The sequence below is a fragment of the Electrona antarctica genome (genome assembly GCF_951216825.1).
Source record: "Electrona antarctica genome assembly, chromosome: 20".
NCBI classification, from domain to species: Eukaryota; Metazoa; Chordata; class Actinopteri; order Myctophiformes; family Myctophidae; genus Electrona; species Electrona antarctica.
Window position 1 is genome coordinate 8862575 of NC_136801.1, and position 23766 is coordinate 8886340.

Below are 23766 nucleotides of genomic sequence, written 5' to 3' on the forward strand. Positions count from 1 at the left end.
CACTTTCTCATGATTGTGATTCTGTCCTCTGCTCCTCTGTCTTGGTGGAGCATCTGGACAATGAAAGATGAAGGTGGTGAGGTGTGTGCGCGCGTGCATGTGTAAAAACAGAAGGATAGCTCTACATTCGACAACCGTAATAAAACCAATTATTCGCCACTGCATATTGTTCTCCATGGCCATTTATGTTTACCTGGAACATTAGCGAGTGACGCATCGTCCGCAGCGCAGGTGGAGGAGATTGTAAACATGTTTTTCTCCCAAAGAAATAACGTCAAGATTTAATTCTGAGGATCCTCTCTCTCCAGGGCCCTCAGGGACATCTGCGACGTATAGCTTGGCTATGTTCATGCACAATACTACCGCACAACTATGTACATAAATCTGTTCAGAAGAGCAGAAAGCCTTCAGTTAGCAGACGACGCATCCATCGTCTGACCAAAGTCACCTTGAGCAATCAAATGACTTCTAAATACAATCACTCCGAGTCCTACTCGATCAGAATTCAGAACTGACAATTTTCCATTTCTTCTTTGAGGTGCCAAGAATACTTTCGGTTCCAGCAACAGCCAATGCAACCACGTTCCAAGCATTACAACTACCTGTACCCAAACGGGGAATAAAGAGAGAAAGATTAAAACCTCAGAAACCATTTGTTTTAATAATGAAATAAAATAAGAAAAGGCAGAGTTACAGTTGTTTCAAACGCGCACATACAGCATAGAGCAGTGGTCCTCAAACATTTTCATATATATATATATATATATATATATATATATATGTGTATATATGTATGCAAGCACCTGACGAAGCCAAACGGTGAAACGCGTCGTGCAATAAAGAAATGAAGCATAACTAAATCTTGTCCTGAGTCTCTGGAGTGTGCGGTCCCTTCCTTTTCCCTGGGGAAGTTCTCTCTTTGGCATCTATACCTTGCCCACCTGGATGTGCATGTGAGAAGCTATCTGTATATATATATATATATATATATATATATATATATATATATATATATATATATATATTCCAAATCTTTAACAGATACAAAAAATACAAAATAAATCTAAAATAAAAAGCTTGTATACCGGTATCTGCCATTTTGACGTAGCCAACGTACACACTACAGCAGGGGTCCTCAACTAGAAATGCTGAAGGTCCACTAATAATTTATGAAAAAGACTAAGGCTGAGCTCACACCTTTCATGCAATTCTCTGTGCTCGTTGGGTGTTGTGTCATGGCCGCCCAGCGGCCCAATGCATTCCCCTCCCCCTCACACAACATTGTGTTGTGTGAGGGGGAGGGGCGCACGACTGCGCCCCTCCCCCTCACACAACACAATGTTGGGTCAAACCATGTGACCTCCATTGGCAATGCATTGGGCGGCCATGACACAACACAACATGCATCCAACGAGCATCCAACGAGCACAGAATTGCATGAAAGGTGTGAGCTCAGCCTAAGGTCCGGTCCCATGCCACGCAGCGCGGGCCACGCAGCGGCCAGCGGAGAGCGGGGCTCTATATTTTTTAGTACAGTCACACCAAGACAAGCTTATACAAATCGGATCCCCTCCCAACCAACCAATACTGGGTGCAGAGTATGGAAATAAAATGTTTCACAAATATTCCCCTCCAAAAATTCACAGCAAAACGAGAGGTATTGTGTTGAGGCACAAAGAACACTTATATTTTGTCAAGTTTAATACAAAAAAACTAAAAACAGAGAGGTGGTCCGCGGTCCGGTCATGGACCGCGGTCTGCCTATTGAGGACCCCTGCACTACAGTATATAGGATTAAAAGTGGTTAAATAGATGTTTATGCTATATTAACTCAATTAGCCAGGGACCCCCTGGATCCCCTCAAGGACCCCTGGGGTTCCCGTACACCGCTTTGAGAACCACTGGCATTGATCATTGTCATGATAAATCATGGACAATTATTTTAATCTCCAGCAGCCTCATTTATAAAAATGTACTTTGACTTGATCCTTCTATCATACATAAGTTTGACCTGTGATGAAAAATAAATGGAAATTCCATCTGCGGTATAATCATATCTTGGTTAAGGGTGGAAGTACATTTTTGCTTTTGATATGGTACAACTGGATGACGATGAATGGGACCCGTCCATTTTTGCATACAAATTTACTCATTTTCCCCCCATTAATAACTTTCAGATTTAAATCACTAAGCATGCATAAATGAAGCAAATGGCAATTTCTGATGATCACATGGTGACTTTTCTACCTAACTTTGGAGATAATGGCAACAGCTCAGTTGAGGAACTTGCCTCTGCATAATCCACCATAAAACAATTGCTAAAATCACAAGTTCAATGAACCACAATGAAAAACTAAATGTCTGTGTGTTGCAACATAGAGGATTCACTGTTCCCCACTTTCACTCAAGTGTATCAACAATGGGCTGAAAGTAAAAGCTTTTCCCCCAGAAAGTAGAAGGTGGAGTGGGGGCTCATCGACAGTAAAAGTATACCACAGGGCCAATCTAACAGCGGTAATGCCCTGGCCAAGGTTATTTCTGTTCACACACAACACAGACCAATATGGGTGTAGTTAGCAGATATCCCCAGGCCAGCATGCTGCAATCCATTTCAGTTTAGTTACTTTTAGGTGGCGTAAACTACCTCTGGGCTTCAATACCCACAATTAATGTTCTCATCCGTCTTTATCCCCAGATGTCCTGGAGATAGCGTTTCTCTTCTCTCAGTCCTGCCAGAATCTTCATTGCTTCCAATTGGTCAAGCTGGAGTTCTGCTCTGATCATCTCGATCAGAGTGTCATTCACATCCTTGGCCATGTTCTTGGCATCCCTGGTAATGGAAAGAATGTGAATCAAATACAATTTAGCTCAAAATGATGACCGTCTTGGTTTGGAAACATAATTGGGAGCATTGGTGAGTGCAAATAATTGTAAAAATTATATATATAAAAATCCGATCGAAAGACCATTTTTCTGTACATTCTACTGTACAGAAAAGCTCTACACTCAGTGTAGAGCTGACAGCATAGGCTCTTTGTATGTAGGAAGGTATTATGTAGACCAGGGGTGGGCAACTTTGAAGTTGGAGAGGGCCAGTATATTTCCACACTCACTCCAGTTTGGAATTGTAACTGCTAGCTGAAATCAATAATATATCAGCATTCCAATAACCTGCGGGCCGCATTAAGTGAAGGTTGGGGCCGCCTGTGGCCCCCGGGCAGCCAGTTGCCCATGTATGATGTAGACAGTAGAGCATTAGTGTGGACATACGTATATATTTGTATGACGGAGCAGAGATATTGCCGAGAGCAATCATCATTCCATCATTCCAGAGCTTTCAGTGTGATTAATCAGTGACTGCCTGACATTAATCTACCTTAATTTTCCCTTCTCAAAATTTCTACCATGCTGTCTGTTCTTGTTAATTTGCCTCAATATGCAATATCTATTTCCTAAGAGCATTTGCGCACTTGCTGGCTGTTATAACTAAAGTCAAGTCAAATCATGCTAGAAAAGTGGGCAGAGCTCGACCAGGCCAGTTTGGCTACCCAGGACCTGCATAATTGAATGATCCATTGTAGTCGATCGGAATAGAATATGAAAGATCTGACTGATACATTTTCATCACCTGACTTCAGAGTATGTGTACCAATTTGTGAGATTTGTCTAGAATCTGTAGAAGCAAAAAGTGTGAAAACGCCAAATGGTGGAAAATCTTGTCAGGTGCAATTTTGGGATATGGGGAGTAGCATCATGATCCAAGAATTCCAGGGGCAAAGTGCAAAATTTCACACCGATCGGTCCAGTCCAGTATTGCCTGAGACAAGCTGTTCAGAGACAGACTCACGAGACCCAATACATGATCCCTCGCCTTTGGTTACAACATACCGTAATGAATACTCCCTGATGAAAATGTAATTGATGTACATCATGTACATGTTTCTAACACCCATGTGGACACAACACGGAAGTACATCAATTACATTTCCATCTGGCAGTATTTGACTTCAATGAAGGAAGGAATCCACACACAGCAGCTTGCATGGTTTATCCCATTTAGGCCTGACCTCAAAATTTTAAAAAAATCTCCATTCTCCAGTTTTCTGAAATAAATATTTTCACGATTTTTAAAAAATAGCAAGCTCATAGTGCGCCACTCGGTGGCGCGCTATGAGCTTGTAGATCTGCTATTTTTCAATAGCTAAATTATAACATAATGTGTAAAACACCAAAAGGGGTTCCCGCCCAAAATGAGTTATCGAAGCACCTTCTTCAGGCATGATACAGACAAGCAGACAGATCACTACTGACATTCAAACAGGCATGGAACAACCAATCAGAATTGACATATGGCATCATCACATCACGAGATAACAGCTTGTGCTGTGAAAAATCAATGGTCAAATGACCTTAAAAAGGTACAGGACACAAACATCTAGAATCCAAATACAACATTGAAAGTAAAAAATTAAAATAATTTCAAATAATGTTAAGGAGCTCAACCATGTGATTAAGAAAATGTGAACATGGCTCAAGAAAGAGAGAGCACATATAGCATTGCTACAGGAGACCCACTTAACAGACACTGAACATGAGAAACTTAAAAGGGAATGGGTAACTAATGCAAAAATAACCAATTTTTTTCTTCTTCTTTTTTCTGTGTCTATGTCTATTGTTTGTCTGTTTTTGTTAGCCTGTTTCGTACTTGCTTTGTTGTTGATGTATTGAATGTAGGTGATTTATATTTTGTCTGTCTTAAAAATATATATATATATAAATAAACGATGTTTGGCAAAATGTTTAGGATTAATATAAACATGTTTTTGAAGCATTTTGTTCCAAAAATGTGTTTTGCAAAAATCAACCTGTTGGTGGCGCTATAACAGGCCAATGTGAAAAGGGTGGGATATATTCCTCAGCCTAGTAAGAAAATGTGTGAAAGATTTCACGTAAATTGCATGCTGCGTTCATGATTTGAGGCTTTTGTTCAAAACGGGGAAATCTTGCAAACTGTGAAAGCCAATTATAGCCAATTAGGATGGAATATGAAATATCGGACAGATCCGACTTGAGCACATGACCATAGAGATACTGTGTAACGATTTGTGAGATTTTTGGACAGAATCTGGAGGAGTAATATAAAAAAATGTGTTTTACAAAAGTCGGCCTCCTGGTGGCGCTATAAAAGGCAGATGCGGAAAATGCAGGTCAAAGGTTTGTCCTTGGCCTCTAGGGAGTGTGCATGCAACGTATCACGCAGATTGGTGCAGTTTTAGGTAAACAATGTGAAAAGCTGCCTCATGGTGGCGCTATAACAGGCCGTTCTGGAAAATGTGGGGCAGAGGTTCATCGTTGGCATCCAGGGAGTGTGTGTGCAAAGTTTGGCATTGATCGGGCCAACAGTGCCGGAGATTAGCTGATAAAGGACGGACGGACGGACGGACGGAAGGAAGGACACACACACACACACGGACAGAGTGCAAAACATACTCTCTCCCCATGCCTTCGGCCTGGTGGAGACAACAAAGTCACTAGATCCTTCTCACAAGACAAACGTTCCTGGGCGGAAAATTAATTAAAATCTATAAAAACAATAAGTTGCAAAAACAAACCAAAAACCAAATCAATACAAGTACACACACAGAGTACATGCACAACAAGGTGGGGGGGGGCACAAAGTGACCACACAATCTGTTATCTCTTGATGTGATCACATCAATTCTGATTGGTTGTTCCATACTTTCGATAAATAAAACTGTGCGGCTTGTACTGTGCAAGCTGGCAGTGTGTGTGTGTGTGTGTGTGTGTGTGTGTGTGTGTGTGTGTGTGTGTGTGTGTGTGTTCCTTCATTGATGTTGCTTTGCCTGCTGCATTTAGCCTACGCACCTGCTTTTAACTTTTTTGTTATACATCTGGCAGTATTCAAAATCACACTGTGAAGTCTCTAAAGAGGAAGGTGTTAACGACTGTGATGAGATAAGCGACTGAAAGTTCTGACACAATCTTCTTCAAGTAAATGTAATTGCGTCCGCGTGCAAAAAGCTATGTGTGCACAATCACTTTAGTTTTCACTTTTCAAGTTGATGCATGACAGGTTTTACTTTCGCCTTTGAAATTATCCACTGTGAAAAAAAGATGAATAAAAGATTCTCTGCATAGGGCTATGACAATTATTACATTTGCTAAAATGCACTATCAGCGGTAAACCGTTTTATAACGAGAACACAGTATTTAATCCATTAAAACCAGGGAAGTATCCGTCATTCATTTTAGATACAGATACAGATACAGTCAAAAATATATACAAGCTCACAGCGTGTCACTTCATGCCACACTGGAAGCTTGTACATCTGCTGCATTTCTTTTAACATTTTTGAAAAATCTTGAAAGAGTGTGAACTACTGATTTAGAAGGGTTAAAACTATGGGTTAACCCATTTTGGGCGGGAACCCCTTTTGGTGTTAGCATTATGTTATGCTTTAGCTATTGAAAAATAGCAGATCTACAAGCTCATAGCGATACGAGCTTGTAGGTCTGCTATTTTTGAAAAATCAAAGAAACATAGCTTTTTCAGAAAACTGTCAGGATTTAGAAGACATTTTTAGAATCTGATCTCAGGTCACAATGGGTTAACTACTGATTTAGAAGGGTTAAAACTACGGGTTAAAACTACCACTATCCAGTCCATCTCACCCGCAAACGTAGAGGCAGCCGTTCTGTTTGAGCAGGATGTCGGCGACATGTTGGCCGTTAAGAAGCAGGTTGTGTTGGACATATCTGGGTCCTGGTGGGGGACCGGTGGGGGTCTGGTCCTCCTGGTTGTCTCTGGAGAAACACACCCTGAGGTGGCTCAGAGTACCGCTGGACACAAAGCCCTCAAGCTCCTCTCTGGGGTTAAACAGAGAATGAATGTGGGGAGAGGCATCTTTTGCTGTTAAAAAGGAATGTCCACTTTGAATCAAAATGTCCAAAAATGGAAATTGTAGCGTAAAGATTATCATGATAATGTTGTTAAGACAAATGAAGATAGTCATAATTATGGTAATAAACTTGGCAAATGGTACATTTATTACCATTATTATGTCAATCTTGTTACCCATATTATGGGGAACATTCTCTGGTTCACAGCAAATTTTCTACTCTAAAATGATATACGTAAGCAGTTCAAAGATAATCGAAACTGGCGCCCGTAAATAAAGTCTGAGCCCCCCCCCCACACACACACCATTTTCCCCCATACTGTACGTCTCTAAAATGTTCGGATGAATTGAAAATGGTGGACCCTGTTGTAAACAAGTGTAATGTAATTAATCATGGTGTCGTCCACAGTAACAGTTTTTGTATTGACTTGTGCTTTCGTTTGAAATGTACCCATTCTGCATACTGTGAAATTAAAATTTCAATCAATCAATCAAAGATGCACTATGTAACGTCCAATTACAATGTTTACATACAATCTGTATGGTAAGGTATGTTACAATATGACTTATACAATCAATGTGGTTCTACTGAGACATACATTATAGGTCCCGTGACTGGTTTGACAAGTGGTATACTGCCTGAAGGTCAAAATTCAATTTCTGCCCTGAGCAAACAGGCAGGCTGTATTAGCTCAGTGGTAAAAATGTCAGCACTTGCACAGGAGATTCAAATCTGAGGTAGAAAAGTAGCGTTTCTGGATTATAGCTTCAGTCATCCATTATAGATGTCCCATCTGATTTCTTTGGTAAGAACCACATATTTCAGCTTGGCAAAAATGGGTTTTCATATGCAAAGTTCAGTCACTGTTATGCACATCAGTCATCGCGCACGCACACACGCACGCACTTTTCCTGGGTAGTCTTGTTTTGCAGTAACCTCTAGACTTGGGCATTTTTCAATAATACATGAATGCCACGGTATGAATACAAAGGGTAGAAATTAGTGCTGTGGTTGCCTTTGTTCTGTCACTTTCATTTAGTTGCAGTCCAGAATTGGAAACTGAGATACATGTATCTTTAGCTGGGTAGTCATTATAAAAATCCCACCAAACTTTTTTTGACTACATTCTTACATACGCCTATCACAACTCCTGGTTATTAGTCCATCTGCTACAGTAACTAGGGTTCTCCATTTCAAAGTATTTTTGAAAGTAAAAATGAATAGATGAGATACCATGGCATTTGCCTCTCAATAATCACCGACTGTCATATCTACCAGTGACGATATAGACTTATGGTTGTACTTTCTGGTAGGGCCGGGTGATAGGACTTCAAATCAATATCACGATTATTTCAAACCTTTGCCTCGATTACGATTAATGAACAATTATTAAAGATGCATTTTCAATTAACCCATTTTGGGCGGGAACCCCTTTTGGTGTTTCAAGCATTCTGTTATACTTTAGCTATTGAAAAATAGCAGATCTACAAGCTCATAGCGCGCCACCGAGTGGCGCGCTATGAACTTGTAGGTCTGCTATTTTTGAAAAATCGTAAAAATGCGGCACAAATCTTTGAATAGGTATATATTCTTTCAGAGCGAAGGTTTTTTTTATTTCGATGTCAGGCCTAAATGAATGAATAATGAATGAATAGTTTATTTCGGTGCTTTACATTTACATGTTAAGTTTCATAATTTGCATTTAAGTTTTTTACAAATGGGTTAACCTACGGTTATTGGTTCTAATAATATGGGTTTTGATATACCTATACCACAACAGTCGCAGGGCTCCCACCGCTAGACCTGGTCCATGCTGTCTGAGAACAGCCCATGGCAATATTCCTGGAGCCTAGAAGAGCCCATTCTGACCTGAGATCAGATTCTAAAAATGTCTTCTACATCCTGACAGTTTTCTGAAAAATCTATGTTTCTATGTCAGTCGTTCTTCGATTTTAAAAAAATAGCAGACATACAAGTTCATAGCGCGGCACTTGGTGCCGCGCTATGAGCTTGTAGATCTGCTATTTTTCAATAGCTAAAGCACAACATAATGCTAACACCAAAAGGGGTTCCCGCCCAAAATGGGATAGAAGGCTGTGTGAGTGAACACTACAGAGAATTGAACATGTGTAGTTTTCAGAGTCGATTGTGCTAGTGCACATTCTGTCATAAGATTTCTCAGCACTTATTATTGTTTTACATCAAAAGCCAGATACACTGAATTTATCCATTATTAAATATAAAAAATATATAATTGGATACCACCCTTGCGGCGAGGTCCAGGGTTGATTTCATGCTCTCCGACATGAAACCAATCCGGGATTGTTTTTCTTCTCTTCATCCTGCTGCAGGTGTATATATTTTTTTGTATTCCCATCTATGCAAAGTGAAAACACATCCTCACTGACTCATACAACAGACGGACATAATCACACTGGTCAACACTGCAGGGGGTGTGCATCAGATATTCCCACTTATCGACAAAACCCTGCTGGGAACAAACACAAAGCTACCTGGCTGTGAGTCGGCGATTCAACAGAGAGATAGAGGAAACACGAGAGAACAAACAAGGACTTCTATGATCTGTTCCTCTGTGATTAAAGATGTTAATCCATGCATGCCGTTTAATCCTGTGACAGAAATTGGTTTCTGATTACATGTCTACCATTGACTGGGTACACCGGTCAATCAGCATTTAGCCAGTGTGAATTAAGAATAATTAATGTTTGACCAAGAATTCCATGCCGGGGGGAGGTGTGCACTCAAGGTATTTGCAGACTTTGAGTCATGTGCTCTGTGCCACTGTCTTGACTGAGCACAGCTGGTGAGACACACAGTCTGGGGGAGAGAGTTGTTAAGAGTGACGATCGTAGTTGACGTGAATAGAACGAAGTTGTGAACGACATAAGTATGCCATCGTTAAAGGGGACAACTGATCTGTTTTCAGCGACCCAACGCAGTAGCCATGCAGTCGGAAATCAGCTTGGTATGGGCACGTCCCTAAATATAATTTGTGTGAGGCAGGTCGTCGCGGACGTCAGCCAAGGGATCCGTGGATGCCAGGTGTGTGTGACAATGCGGCCATTTACGAGCCGGGTGAAATCGTTGGAGGGGTCTGCTCATAATTCTGCCATTGCATTATTCAGACCATTAGGTTAGTATGAGGTTAGGTTTTAGGGCCGATTCATACATTTACATGCCGAAATGATTTCGGCTCGTCAGAAATTTTCCGTAGCACTGAAGAGCCGACTTTAGGACGGTACCCGCCCCGCCAAACCTCAAATGACGTCACATTGTACTTGTAGGCTCTACAGAGCCGAACCGACTTTTATTTGGCTCTAAAATAGGAGTATGAATCGGCCCTTATATTAGTTCTACAGCAGTGGTTTTCAACCCTTTTCATATCAAGGCCCATTAATTATTCGACATGTGAGCCACGGACCACCATTTGATGAGATTTAGTCTCTCAGACTTATATTTGTTGTCATGGATAAAGATTTGTCCATGCTGTATTGAAACGTTGAACATAACAATTATTTTACATTCTCTAATTGTGTAGACTTCTGATGAATTATGTAATGCAGATGTTTAACACTAATGTAACTCTTGAAAGTGTAAAATGAAACCAATTTACGCTCTCAAGAGTTAAAGATCTATAATCCAAGGGTGCATTTGGTTAACAAGTCTCCATCGTTTAGCTTGGGACCACCTGGCAACCCCTCAAGAACCACTGGTGGTCTCCAGACCGCTGGTTGAAAACCACTGTTCTACAGTAATGGGGCCACATTCCACGTCAACGTGCATGCTAGACTAGTGCTATATGATATGATATCCAAAGCCCCCCACCCCCTTTTAGTTGTAGGATAAGGTGAACAGTCTGAAGGAGAGACTAGGTTGCACTGATTCTAACCCTTGTGAACTGATAAGTAATAATGAATTGCATTTTCATAGCGCTTTTCCAAGTGCTCAAAGCGCTTTACAATGGTTCATTCATTCATACATTGGGAGGTGAAGCGGCGAACAGTCGACGCCAGCGTCCTCACTTCCCACATTCACACACCAATGGTGGCAAGCTTACACCGACCGACTCATTGGAGGCAATGTAGGGTTCAGTGTCTTGCCCAAGGACACTTCGACATGTGGACAGGAGGAGCCGGGATTCGAACCGCCGACCCAGGGATCATTGGACGACCTGCTCTACCTCCTGAGCCACAGCCGCCCAAGTAAGTAATAAGTAACTAGAGAGGGGTGCTCTGTGGAGTGCAGAACTGCACCAGGCTGGGTGGCCTACACAAGGCTGTGCAAGTCATGGGTTGCAGCCATAGGAAAGCTAGATGGCTCACCCGCGCTCTGGCCAATGGAGAGCGACGTTGCTACGTGGCGGCCATCTAACCGAGGGGCAGCAAAACATTCTAGTCTATGGGGCATGTACTTTATAAATAACCATAACTTGCTCAATTGTCAACCGATTTTGGTTTGTTATAAACGTCAGAGATGTCCGCATACTTATATGCTTTTATACGACGCTCTTTTTTTTAAATTAACACTTAGACCGCTATCATTTATTGAAAAATTAGGATCTAATTCACGCCAGCATTTTTTTAATTTGAGCTCTTATTTTGAAAATCCGCCATTTCCGGTCCACAACCGGTAGTCCTACGTTAGGAGTTTTCACACAGCTGGATGGGCCTTGTTTACAAAGTGAATCCAGGCCGGAGCTCCGGAGAGCTCTAGATTGTCAGCTCTGTGCCGTCAAAGAAACGCTGTTTTGACCAAAAATGCCATCTGGGACAAGGAATAGGAGTTACAGGCGATTGAAAGAAATGGATAGAATGGATGCTTATGGCGACGACGATCTAAGATGGGCGATCCAGTTCTGTGCTAACAACACAGCTAGCTAACCGGCTAACGTGAGTAGCATTTTGGCTCGAGCAATCGAACGCGCTATAAAAGCTCAATTGCCGGAGGCCGTCGGCAATGGCGATAAGCGTCACTATCAAAATTAGGCTTCAATTGACTTTAATCGTCGGCAATGGCGCGGAGGGTGTTAAGCAGATAAGCGTCCTGAATCATAGCCATGTTGACAACGTTTGTAATAAACCAACCAGTTTGTAAATCCGTCAAGATTTGAGAGAGTTATGACTATTTTTGTTTGAGCTGCCATAGAACATACTGTACTGTAGCCCCTCAGCAAGATGGCCGCCGGGTGAACTACGTCAGAGACTCCGCCTTGAGCCATCTAGCCTTTATATATGTCTATGGTTGCAGCTGCCAGGACCCGAGGAAGCTGCAGGAGAAATAGCATTTCACCGACATACAGTAGAACTCTTCCCATCTTCTATAGGAGTGAAAGCATTTTGGAGGTGCGCTCTAAAAGCAGTGTGTGTGTGTGTGTGTGTGTGTGTGTGTGTGTGTGTGTGTGTGTGTGTGTGTGTGTGTGTGTGTGTGTGTGTGTGTGTGTGTGTGTGCGTGCGTGCATGCATATCAATCATTGGTGTCTACTCACTGTCACACTAGAGGGACATAAATTTAACTTACCTGAAAAGGTAGTCTCTGTCTTTGTGGCGACAGCCAAAGAACAACCAGGTCTCACCAAACGGCACCTCAGGCTTCATCTGCCTCTCCTTCTCCCTAAAAGGCAATTAGAGAGTATCTCAGTGCTCAATCAATATTAAGAAACAGCTAGACTGGAGAGAGAAAAAGAGTCCTTTAACTTCTGTCTGCAGAGACAATCAACCAAGCACCACAGTTTCCTAATGCATAGGAATGAGTGTGTGTGCTGCAAATTGCAATGAGGTTATTACTATTATTAAATTACCCACAAACAGCAAGATGGATCGCATCACCATCAACTGCTGCTAAACTGGCTCAAGTCCTCGGCAGTACACGACACGTGTGCATGCACACAGGCGTGTCTTTTCAACTACACTTGCATGTGAAACCACCGTAAAAGCTATTCCTCTTGTGGCCCGGAAATCTGGCATGGCTCCCAGAATGCTTTGCAAATAATGGCAGCGTGATGGCACCCGGCACCAAGGATGCTGCTATCTGCGATGCACACCTGCTGGGAAGGTGACAGCACCGTGCAGATAACAACAGTTGACCCCCAACCTTGTACAATGCCATCAGTCAGTTGACCCTCCGAAGGGCCAGGCCTTATCCGTTATCCCCATCTGGCAAAGGGGGACAGAAGGATGCAAAGAGAGAGAAAAGGATAAAAAGAGACAGGAATGTTGCTGAAATTACCAACAGGGTACAATGGGTCACAGAGAGGCATGGAGATTTGGGGCCTTTGTGCCGTGTCTCTGCACCTTGAGGATAAGACGTCTGCTTCCACTGCTCCCCAACCTGCGCCATTCTTATACTGAATGACTCAGGTTGTTGTCGCCCCCACTCCCCACCCCACCTCTAGAAAGTGCTGAATTCTCTGTGGTCACAATAACAAAATGGAAGCCGAGTGTCACACAATTGAGTTGTATGGTACCTAAAAAGGTATTAGAAGAGTGTTGACAGCTATTCTGTGGCGGGACAAAAATTGTGTCCGGTCTGAATAAGCATACTACACAGAGCCTCGCCTCATTGAATTTGAAGGTAAGTTGACAGTTTTTGTACACGTAAGTTTGTCTCAACTTTGTGCTAGTAGAATGGGGTCAGGCTGCATGGCAGAGCTGCTCGGGAACCCTCTGATCCCCAACCATTAGCATCCTGGATGAGATTCTTCAGATGTGCAAACAGCCCCCCAAGTAAACTCATTTTAGCGGCTCCGTCTATCTCCTCTCCTCGCCCTGCCCCGGAGGGATCAATACCAATATGAAAAACCAGGATCCCATTCTGAGCAGACCACACAAGCCGTCATCTCCAGAATACAAATTACATTGCATAGCCAACACTGAACGGTCTGCAACACAGTCCCAGAGGGGACAGCAGCATTGCCAGTGCACTCCATTTGGGGGCGGTCACCTTTCAGTGGCATTCAGAGTGAACAGCGGGTGGAAGGAAATCGCAATGGATGACATGGTTAACACTCGTGATTACTTCTATATACTGATGTAAATATACATTTTTGGCCTTTAGTGCTCTTATTTCAGACAGACCGTGAATAGAGAAGACAGGAAAGGTGGAAGAGAGAAAGGGGGATGACATGCAGTAAAGAGCCCCAGGACGCAGTGGCGTGCACAGACATTTAGAGGGGCAGGTGCTCAAGTGAAAAAAGGGCACCTTGTGCAGCGTGTGGAACCGGCCAGTTGCCTTAATAGTGTGAGATTTATAGATTTTGGGGCCTAAATCATATATTAGAAGTTTTTTATCAAGAATTGATCAATGTCACCATGGCCCACATACTGTACAGTGTACACTGTAAACAAATAAAATATAAAAAATATATTTTTTTTCTTCAAAAGGCACATTTGTCCAGAAGGAAAGGGGCACCCCCTAGTGTCTATCTGTGCACGCCAATGGCCCCAGGTTGAGTTTCTAACCCAGGACGGCTGTGGGTAGAACAGTAGCTTTGTTTATGTGGTACAGTATGCTCTAATACTCTGTGATCCACCGTGGGCCTGTTTATGTGGTGTGCTCTAATACTCTGTGATCCACCGTGGGAGAGTCTCAAAAGTCAATGAAAGGATAAACAAACAAACCTTGCACACAACAACTCACAATTGCCTTGACAGTGCATTCCATATACATGTTTACTTCTCTGCATGTCCACTTTACAATGCATTCAGCACGCCACAATACAGTACACATGTGCACCACACTCCAATTATAATCAGCCATTTGACGGATGAATGGACAGTTGGACACACACACACACACACACACACACACACACACACACACACACACACACACACACACACACACACACACACACACACACACACACACACACACACACACACACACACACACACACACACACACACACACACACACACACACACACACACACACACACACACACACACACACACGTTGCTAAAAAAAAAGTAAAAGGTAAATGTTATAAAAGCTTAATGATATCCCTTCAACTATAGGCACTACAGCCTACATAGAAAGGTTTCCCAATATCCAGATTGTGAGAATCTCATGCCCCACCATTACTCATATATACACTCAGACTGAAATCAATACCAGACTGCCCAGGGTCTTCTCTACATCTCCAGATAGCAGCAGCTCAAGCGTCTACTCTTGACCTTTCAGCTGTTTCACCCTACTTACACTTGTTACTAATATAGCTACAAACTAGCACAAAGGAGTTTCTAAAACAAGCAATTAAATTCAAGGGAGCTTTATTGGCATGAGAAAACATCCGTTTACATTACCAAAGCAAGTGTCAAAATATTAAAACAGTTGAAAATGGGGAAAGTATACAGTTGCACGGACAAAAGCTAAAACAGGCATCAATTGACAAAGGTGGAGGTGTGACTGTGTGTGTGTGTTGTGCCGTGTGTGTGCTGTGTGCTGTGTGTGCGTGCCGCGCACACATGCGTGCATGGCTTAGAGATTGGAGCATGGAAGTGTCCCTGTGTCGTTTTCCTGCTAGCTCGGACCTTGAGGCAGCATACATCATCCTGCTGACAAAATGGTGATTGTTATCTCTTATCAAAATGCAGCATCAGCAGCCGGTTCTTTGTTTGGAATCTCGAGTCACATTGTGTACACCGCCGTGCCCCATGACAGCTTTTCACGTTGCGCTGACACACAATGCACAGCTGGCAGGAGACACAGACAAAGAGAGAGAGACATCGATGGAGATAGGAAGACGGCAAGGAAGGAAGATGGAGACTCTAAGAAGATGTACTTGATAGATGCTTTCACATGGCTTCCTCCTCCCAGAGAAAATTAGTCTCTTTGAAGTAGCGTAGTCTGACTAATGCCAGATAGGCAGTAGAGAGGGAATATCTTTTTTAGGTCCCGTGCAGATATCAATGAACCACAAAACATTTACCGTTATCATTTATTTTGAGAAATGTAATTGTAAAGATAATAAGCCACTTGGCTGAGGTTAGAAGAGCCTAAACTGTTTATACGGTCAGTGTCTGATCAATCTGGGAACCCATCAGTTTAGAATTTGTTGCAGAGCTCTGAATCTACCTTGAGAGATTAGTGTCCGATATACATTAGGGCTGACCTCGGTTAGTCGGATAATCGATCGGAATGAGTCTTAAACTACCCATCTCTTAGTCGATTAGTCAATGTTTTTTAGGTTTTTTTTTTGTTGCATGATTCGACTTAGAGATTGGCCTAATTTGTTGTATTAATTAACAAATAGTTTGAAAAAATAGGTTATATATCATGATTTATCGGTAGAAACCAAGCAACTATACTGTATGTTATCAGACATTAAGCACCCCCCCCCCCACCCCCAGAGTTCCCCAATTAGTTTTCCCCAAGGGCCAAATTGTGTCTAGGGTGACATGCTGGTGCCACAAAAATGTAATTTTATTAGATAAAATACATGTAGAAGACCTATTTGACAGTTGCAGATTTTTTTTTGCCTTGATGCATTAACGAGCAATATATGAGCTGGACACAGACACACACACACACACCTCAGTTCTACAGTAAAGTGACTGGATTATGGAACACTGTGATTATGGTAAACTATAGCTCACATTTCATATCACACACACCATACCTGTATCATTCACCAGCCCCCACAATAATATATAATAGTTTACTATAGACAAGATTTGGCCAATCCTAGTCGACTATAAAAATCCTTAGTCGGAGACAGCCCTAATATACATACTGTACACTTGAATATTCCCTTTCTCTCCCAATCTCTCCCTCTTTCTGCATCTCTCTCTGTATGCATGCACTCGCACTCACTCTCACAAACGTTGTTTTCACAGGACACAATATATTATCTTACCATGCAGCTTCATTTGGACTTGTACCATGTGACATTTCTACAATAACGTGTTGTGGCTACTCAAAGCATTTGTGGAAAAGATCAATGATTTGATATCATAGGACATTAGGCTTATTATAGTAGGCATCAAAGCAAATTTAAACTCCAGAATAGAACAGAAAACGACTGACAGAGAAGTAAATTCACCCAGACATGGTTGAGACTATAGCAGGCAGCCTATTTGATCAGACACAGACCTGTATATTGGGCGCAGCAAGTGTCCATAAGGGTACCATAAGGACTCTAAAAGATGTGGCCACTCGGCCGTGGTGTAATTATAATTCAAACGATTAAAGAAGTGGGGGAGGGGGGACCAAATAAAAGTCTCCATGCCCGTGGTGCGTGGTTATTAATCAGCGTCCTGTCCACCAGAACATGTCCTCTCTGGCTGAAGCTCACATTGAGATGTGACGCGTTATGAGCTTGTATAGATCTGCAGTTGTTTTTATACACATTTTTTTAAGTATAACATATATATTAAAATCACACCCGTGTGAACTGAGTGGTGCCACTCCCCCCCCCCCCCCCCTCTCTCTCTCTCTCTCTGTCTCTCATTAGCAGGCAGCAGTGCAGCACTATCTCTCTCTCTCTGTTTCTGGCACAACAGCGCCACTTTTGGTACTCATTGGTACTCGTGCTCATAGTGACAGTGGTCACATAGTTAGTTAGGTGAACACGGACATTGCTATTCCTTGGAGTGGTTGCACAACTCAAAAACTGTATATGGTCCGTTTTGGCCATAGTACATTATTTATTCGGGTTATTGTGCCTGTCATGTCAGTCATTTATTTTCTGAAAGAAAAGAGACTGAAGCAGGTTTATAAAACGGAGGAAATGAATGCAAGGTTACAATTGAAAATGGACAGATTCAATATTGAAATATAGCTGCAAGCAGCGATAAAGCGGGACCAAGATAGAAGAAGAACAATGCGCAATAAGAACAACATGCACAAATGAGACTGACGAGCTGAGTTGTCGGTATCGGGATTTGAACTCACAACCTTGTGGACCAAAGGCGGGAGCTCTACTGACTGACCTACACAGAGACAATCAGTGACTATATTGTAAACAGTAAAACCATTCAGTGATTTGGTAACAAGAAGGTGTGTCCTCATTTTAGGCCTGCCTGCCTGCCTGCCTGCCTGCCTGCCTGCGTGCGTGCGTGCGTGCGTGCGTGCGTGCGTGCGTGCGTGCGTGCGTGCGTGGCTGCATGCGTGTGTGTGTTAGGCAGCCAATCGTTCATAACCATGGATTTGGATTGAAGATCATCTCTTTAGTTTTTGTGGTGTTTAACATAAGGTGGCTATTATCACACCAGTCTTTAAAGTTATTGATCTCACTGATATAGCCCATAGGGCGTTCAACAATATGTACAAATAAGACTGACAAGCTGAGTTGTCAGTAGCTGGATTTGAACACACAACCTTGCGGTCCAAGGGCAAGAGCTCGACTGACTGAGCTACACGGAGACAATCAGTTACTCCATTGTTAACAGGAAAATCATTCAGTGTTAGTTCAGCATAAGTACTCAAACTTTAGTGTGTGTGTGTGTGTGTGCGTGCGCAATTTTCATTGGCTCAAAAAAGTTGTTCGGCATGAGGAGACACATATGTGTATCAAAGTGTCATTGCCAACGGTCAAACGGTTCATGAGATATGCACGTTCAAAGTTTGCAAGTTTGCAAGTTTTGCATCAATTGAGTGCTATAGCGCCACCATTTGGCCAATCGTGATGGGCTTCGCATAGTCACCGTTTGGCATGGTCCTCTATCATGTTGACAAGTTTTGCGAAAACCGACTGCACGGTTCAGTCAGAACAGCTATTTTTGGCGGAAGGAGAAGGAGAAGAAGTACTGATCATATCATTCAAAATGGCGGGTGATCTAAAGGTCAGAGGTCAAAAGTCAGAACACGAAAGTTGTTCAGCATGAGGAGACGCATATGGGTATCAAAGTGTCATTGCCAACTGTCAAACGGTTCATGAGCTATGCACGTTAAAAGTTAGCATTTTCAATTGAGCGCTATAGCGCCACCATTTGGCCAATTGTCTTGGGCTTCGCATATTCACCGTTTGAAATGGCCCTCTACCAGATTACCGCGTTTCGCGAAAACCGACTGCACCATTCAGTCAGAACAGCTATTTTTGGCGGAAGAAGAAGGAGAAGAAGAAGGAGAAGAAGGAGAAGAAAACTAAACACAAAAACAATAAGTGACCAAAGTCACTGCGTGACTTCTTGGTCCCTAATAAAGGCTTTCCTCCTCATTTTAACCTTGAGTGACCGGATCGTTTCTTTTTTCTTTATGCCTTGTGTTATAAGTGCTGTTTGTCGGCTTTCAAACAGTTCCTTGACAAACCCACTGATGCACCCATGGGTGTAGGCTTACGCAGGCATGAAGCATTTCAATGTCCACAAGTTGCATTCATTTTGCTTTGCTTTTACTGGAAATAAAGTGCATAATACAAACATTTACTCATTCTTCTGTGCTACTGGTAAAAAAACTTGTTTGTCGTTTACACGGCAACGGTCTCTAAAGCAACTGCATTATCGGGGGTTGAAAAAGCAACAAAGTGTATACCTTCCAGAGTGGAAATCATTGAAAACGCTGCACCTGGCGTCTCCATGGCAACATGAAATCCTCAAAATGTGTGATGTCATGGCTCTGTTCACATCGGCTGATGTAAACAAGCACCACGTGCGTTCGTTCGTGCCTCCTTCTAGATGCAGAATAAGGCATCGAGTCCGTCATCGTCTAAACGTGGCCTAAGTTAACCCATCCAATTGTCATTGGAAAGCCGTCCAACGAGAATTGCTGTTGTAAAGCAATCATTCATTGCAAGATTTCTCTGGCCCCCTCTCTGACACATACTTATTCATAAAGATGCATTTTACAGGGCTTTAATGTCAAGATGATACGACAGTAATATTAGGAGGCGCAACTCTATAACTCTAACCATTGTTTTACCGTACATGATATCAATTCATAACCTTATTGTAGTAAGCCTTTTGTTGTGTATATTATGCATGCATAGTTGATTGGTGGAAGAGCATATAGGACATAGTGCAGGCAGCCAACAGTCAATATCCCCACTTCACCTCCTCAGCAATTACTAGTCATGATTTACATTAACACCCTCACCACCCCCTAGAACTCTTTACGTCGAAATCAATACGTCTCTTTGCTCTCACCTGACCCGTGGTTGTTCATTACAGATGAAGTCATAAACGGTGGCTTTGGAGAGGGCTTGATTTATTCCTGCTGGGACAACTGAAGCACCCGGTATAATCCCTGACGTGTTCACAGCCCTGTCTGCCAGATTAACGGCCGTCCACGGAGCGCCAGGACACGCCGACGTTTGTGTTGCATTAAGCCAAGTCTTTTGCAATTGTTGATTCAAAATATATGCAGATTATCTTCACTTGACATCACTTGAATGTCAATGACATGAATATGAATTAATGCATTATTTTTAAAATAATCATTTATCACATATTAAGTCAACATTAAATGTCAAAGTCAATGTCAATGTTGAGAGGGAGATTGATCGATTGACGGGCCGTGACACATACGTGATTAAAACACACGGAAGTCGCCGGCTCCGGACAAGTGGAGACAGACAAACGAGCAGGGAGCCCACGTGAGACCTGATCATGTTTGATCTTTAATAATCTTGTCTAAATGCTATTCGGTGGAATATAGCCAAGGCTACCATGTTCCAACTAACCGGCTGAAGAGTGTAACCCGGCTGGGACCATCATCTACTCCGGACCGGTGAGAGTTTTGTTTGATTGTTTGTATCCAGCGAGGAGTACCGGTTGGGTTTCCGTTTGGAGGGACAGTAGAACTTCTGTTGGATTCGTTTTCGTTCGGTGGATCATCTTCACGTTTGGATTAACTTTATTATTTCGGGTTTGGAGCGTCAGGGACATCAAGGAACATCAAGGAACAATACGAACAATAAGAGTGAGCATGCGTGAGAGGCACGGAATGGTGCGTTCGGTTAGGACAGGGGTTCTCAACGTTTTTGGCCGGGGACCCCCGGAAATGCTTTGGCAATGTCTTGGGACCCCCTCCCGACCCCCAATATAAATTGACTGCTACAATAACCTTAATAATAGAGACAAACACCATAAATAAATACTGAAACCAGATATAATCATTAGGGAAGGTGCATGTACTATGTGTACTATATGTAAACTCTTCATTTCCATTTTCTAGCCATTCAGTTGCAAAAGAAAAAGAAAAAGTTTCTTTTTTTTTTAAATTATTTGGGGACCCCCCAAAATAATTTGGCATCCCCCCCGAAGGGTCGCGACCCACGGGTTGAGAACCCCTGGGTTAACAAATGTTTAACCTGTCATGAACTGTGTTGTAACTGATTGCAATTGTTTATTTATTTCATATAGATAAACTATTTATTCTGAGACATTACTTCTGTGTTGGTGTCATTGGTTTATACGTAACGTAAAGCATGCATTGGTTGCTACGTTGTTGAAACATGTACATTTTATCTTAACCCATTTAGACCTGAGAGAGGATTATACAAATAATGTATGTTTCTATGTCAGTGGTTCTCAAACATTTTCATGTCAAGGACCCCAAAATTATCTGTAATTGGCTGCCGACCCCCATCTGAAAATATGTAGTTTCAGGGACCCCCCCAGAAGCAAAGATTTGAGTTTTAAAACGCTCTGAAAGAATATATATTCAAAGAATTGCGCCACATGTTCACGATTTTTCAAAAATAGCAGATCTACAAGCTCGTAGCGTGGCACTCGGTGCCGCGCTAACACCAAAAGGGGTTCCCGCCCAAAATGGGTTAAGGAGGATCATTAATACCCCGTGAAATTTTAACTTGTGATATAAATATCTGACCGTTACAAATGAATGCCCCACTTCGTCCTACAGCTACAAACAATACGTGCTCTTCAAACAGCTGTACCTTTGCTGTAAGAAGCCAATGAAGGGTGCGACTCCTGTTCCTGGTCCCACCATAACGAAGGGCAGCGACGGGTCAGAGGGTGGTCGGAAGGTGCAGTTCGGTCGGAGACTCGTGCGGATCTGGGGTCAGAAATCATTAGAAGTCATTTACGTTCAATTAGAAGAAATTACTGCGATAATGAGAAACCTCCACATATAATGATCGAAATGATCGAAATTAATGGACCTATTCCAAAACAATACACCGGTGAGGAGACCCAAGAGGTCCCCCTGGAAACTGGGCAGGATATGGCTGTCAGGTTTCATTTATTTTTATGTCATTTATGCTCTTAGAATCAATAAGAGCATAGGAGAATAATTTTCTGATTTATAATGAAGGCCAGTAGAAGTCGACCTCTTCCGGATAAAACCATATTATCCACTTGAAACCAATTAGAATCCCTATTCTGGGTATGTTGAATAGGTGATTATGGTGATCATTCGGCAAAACATTTTGCGGGAATAGCAGATCTACAAGCTCACAATGGGTCGCACTCGCAACGTGATGCGAGATCACCTATTATTGCCTAAGAGATTTAGTGTAGAGCCTGAGGGAGAAAACAAAAACGATGGGACCAAGTTTAGACCGCTGGGGGACCCTGGTCAACAAAGTATACAGGGATTAAAGGCTTAAGGTTAAACAATCCTTGATTGATGATTAAAGAGAACCGAACCGCTAATCAACAATAACCCAAAAAGGGAGACCCGTCTGAAGTGAGTGGCGCTGTACTGTACGTACTGTACTGTACTGTACTGTACTGTACTGTACTGTACTGTACTGTACTGTACTGTACTGTACTGTACTGTACTGTACTGTACTGTACTGTACTGTACAAGCTCTCCTTCCTGGCCTGTGTGTGTGTCCTGGGCATGACGTTAAACTGCTCCGTTGTAACTACCATCGTCAATGTAGTACCTGCATGGATGCATTTGCAATTTCTGTGGACTATGTAACTTGCATACAAAAAGGCACTAATAAAAAAACGTATGCATGAGAACAACTACAGAGAGTGCTTTAACACCAAGCAACAGTGCAAGACTAAGAACTTTGTTTCCTATGGTCGGACTGGTTGTCAGAGGGTTTCGACAACTTGGGATGCCCGCCCAAAGACGAGGCAGAAAGGCTGGCAAAAGTGTGCCATCTCTGCTGCCCTATATGGCGGAGCTGCCACTGCTTGTGGCCATGGAGTGCTAAGTGACATGTGTGTTATATCATGAGGACATATCCATGAGTTTGTGAATGTAACCTTTACTGCACCTAACATATTTGTGTTCCTGTATGCTTTCCCTGTGTGTGGACATAAATAAATTGTTAAACGGTGTGTGTGTGTGTGTGTGTGTGTGTGTGTGTGTGTGTGTGCGTGTGTGAGGCTGCACAACAGTGAGACTTGGTGGTGTGTTGGGCTGCACAACAGTGACACTTGGTGGTGAAAATATGCTATTTCCGTGCTCGGACCCAGGGACACAGCCAGGGACCCAGGGACACAGCCAGGGACACACATAGCTGTCTATAGGAGTGGTTGCACCACTCAAAAATAAAAAATACTTTCATGTATGAGTCCAACAACAGAATACACCTTATTTCATCAATAACCCACCCTTCTAAGTTTCTGGCAACAGGAAGATTGCAGCATACCCCAAACGAACAAGAACTTGTTGACCTCACACAAAACCGTTGTACACTTCTAGCTCAGACAGGTTGTGTTTATGGTGACTCGGAAACTCCCCAGGCAAACTCTGTTGTTTCCACTGCTGGCAGATTGAAGCCTTGGGCAGATTGCGGAAAAGAAATACATGAACAAAATAAATCACACCCACCTCGAACTGCTGACCAAATCGCACACAATATTCAACTAAGAACTTTGACAGAAAACCTTGGAGGTGCAAGAACTAGCAAACAAAGTTTTGAAAAACCACTGCCAAAGTTCTTCTGGCGGTCCTGACCCCATT

General features: G+C 42.6%; 1 protein-coding gene across 5 annotated transcripts in view; it reads right to left on the reverse strand.

Moving 5' to 3' along the window:
* Positions 1-689: 689 nt before the first annotated feature.
* The window catches only part of mtrr (5-methyltetrahydrofolate-homocysteine methyltransferase reductase), a 47138-nt gene continuing 24061 nt past the window's right edge, over positions 690-23766 (reverse strand). For 2 of the 5 annotated variants that reach the window (XR_013788414.1, XR_013788416.1), the window contains exons 12-16: positions 21779-21897; positions 12460-12552; positions 6694-6888; positions 1458-2830; positions 690-1179 (exon numbers count right to left, since the gene is read on the reverse strand). Coding sequence is in view for 2 of the 5 variants with exons in the window: in XM_079489021.1 (XP_079345147.1) it covers positions 2686-2830; positions 6694-6888; positions 12460-12552; positions 21779-21897 (552 nt within the window). In the remaining 3 variants the exon portion in view is untranslated. Of the gene's footprint in view, positions 1180-1394; positions 2831-6693; positions 6889-12459; positions 12553-20588; positions 20732-21778; positions 21898-23766 lie in introns of those variants that run through there. The other 3 variants (XR_013788415.1, XM_079489021.1, XM_079489022.1) reach the window with 3 other exon arrangements.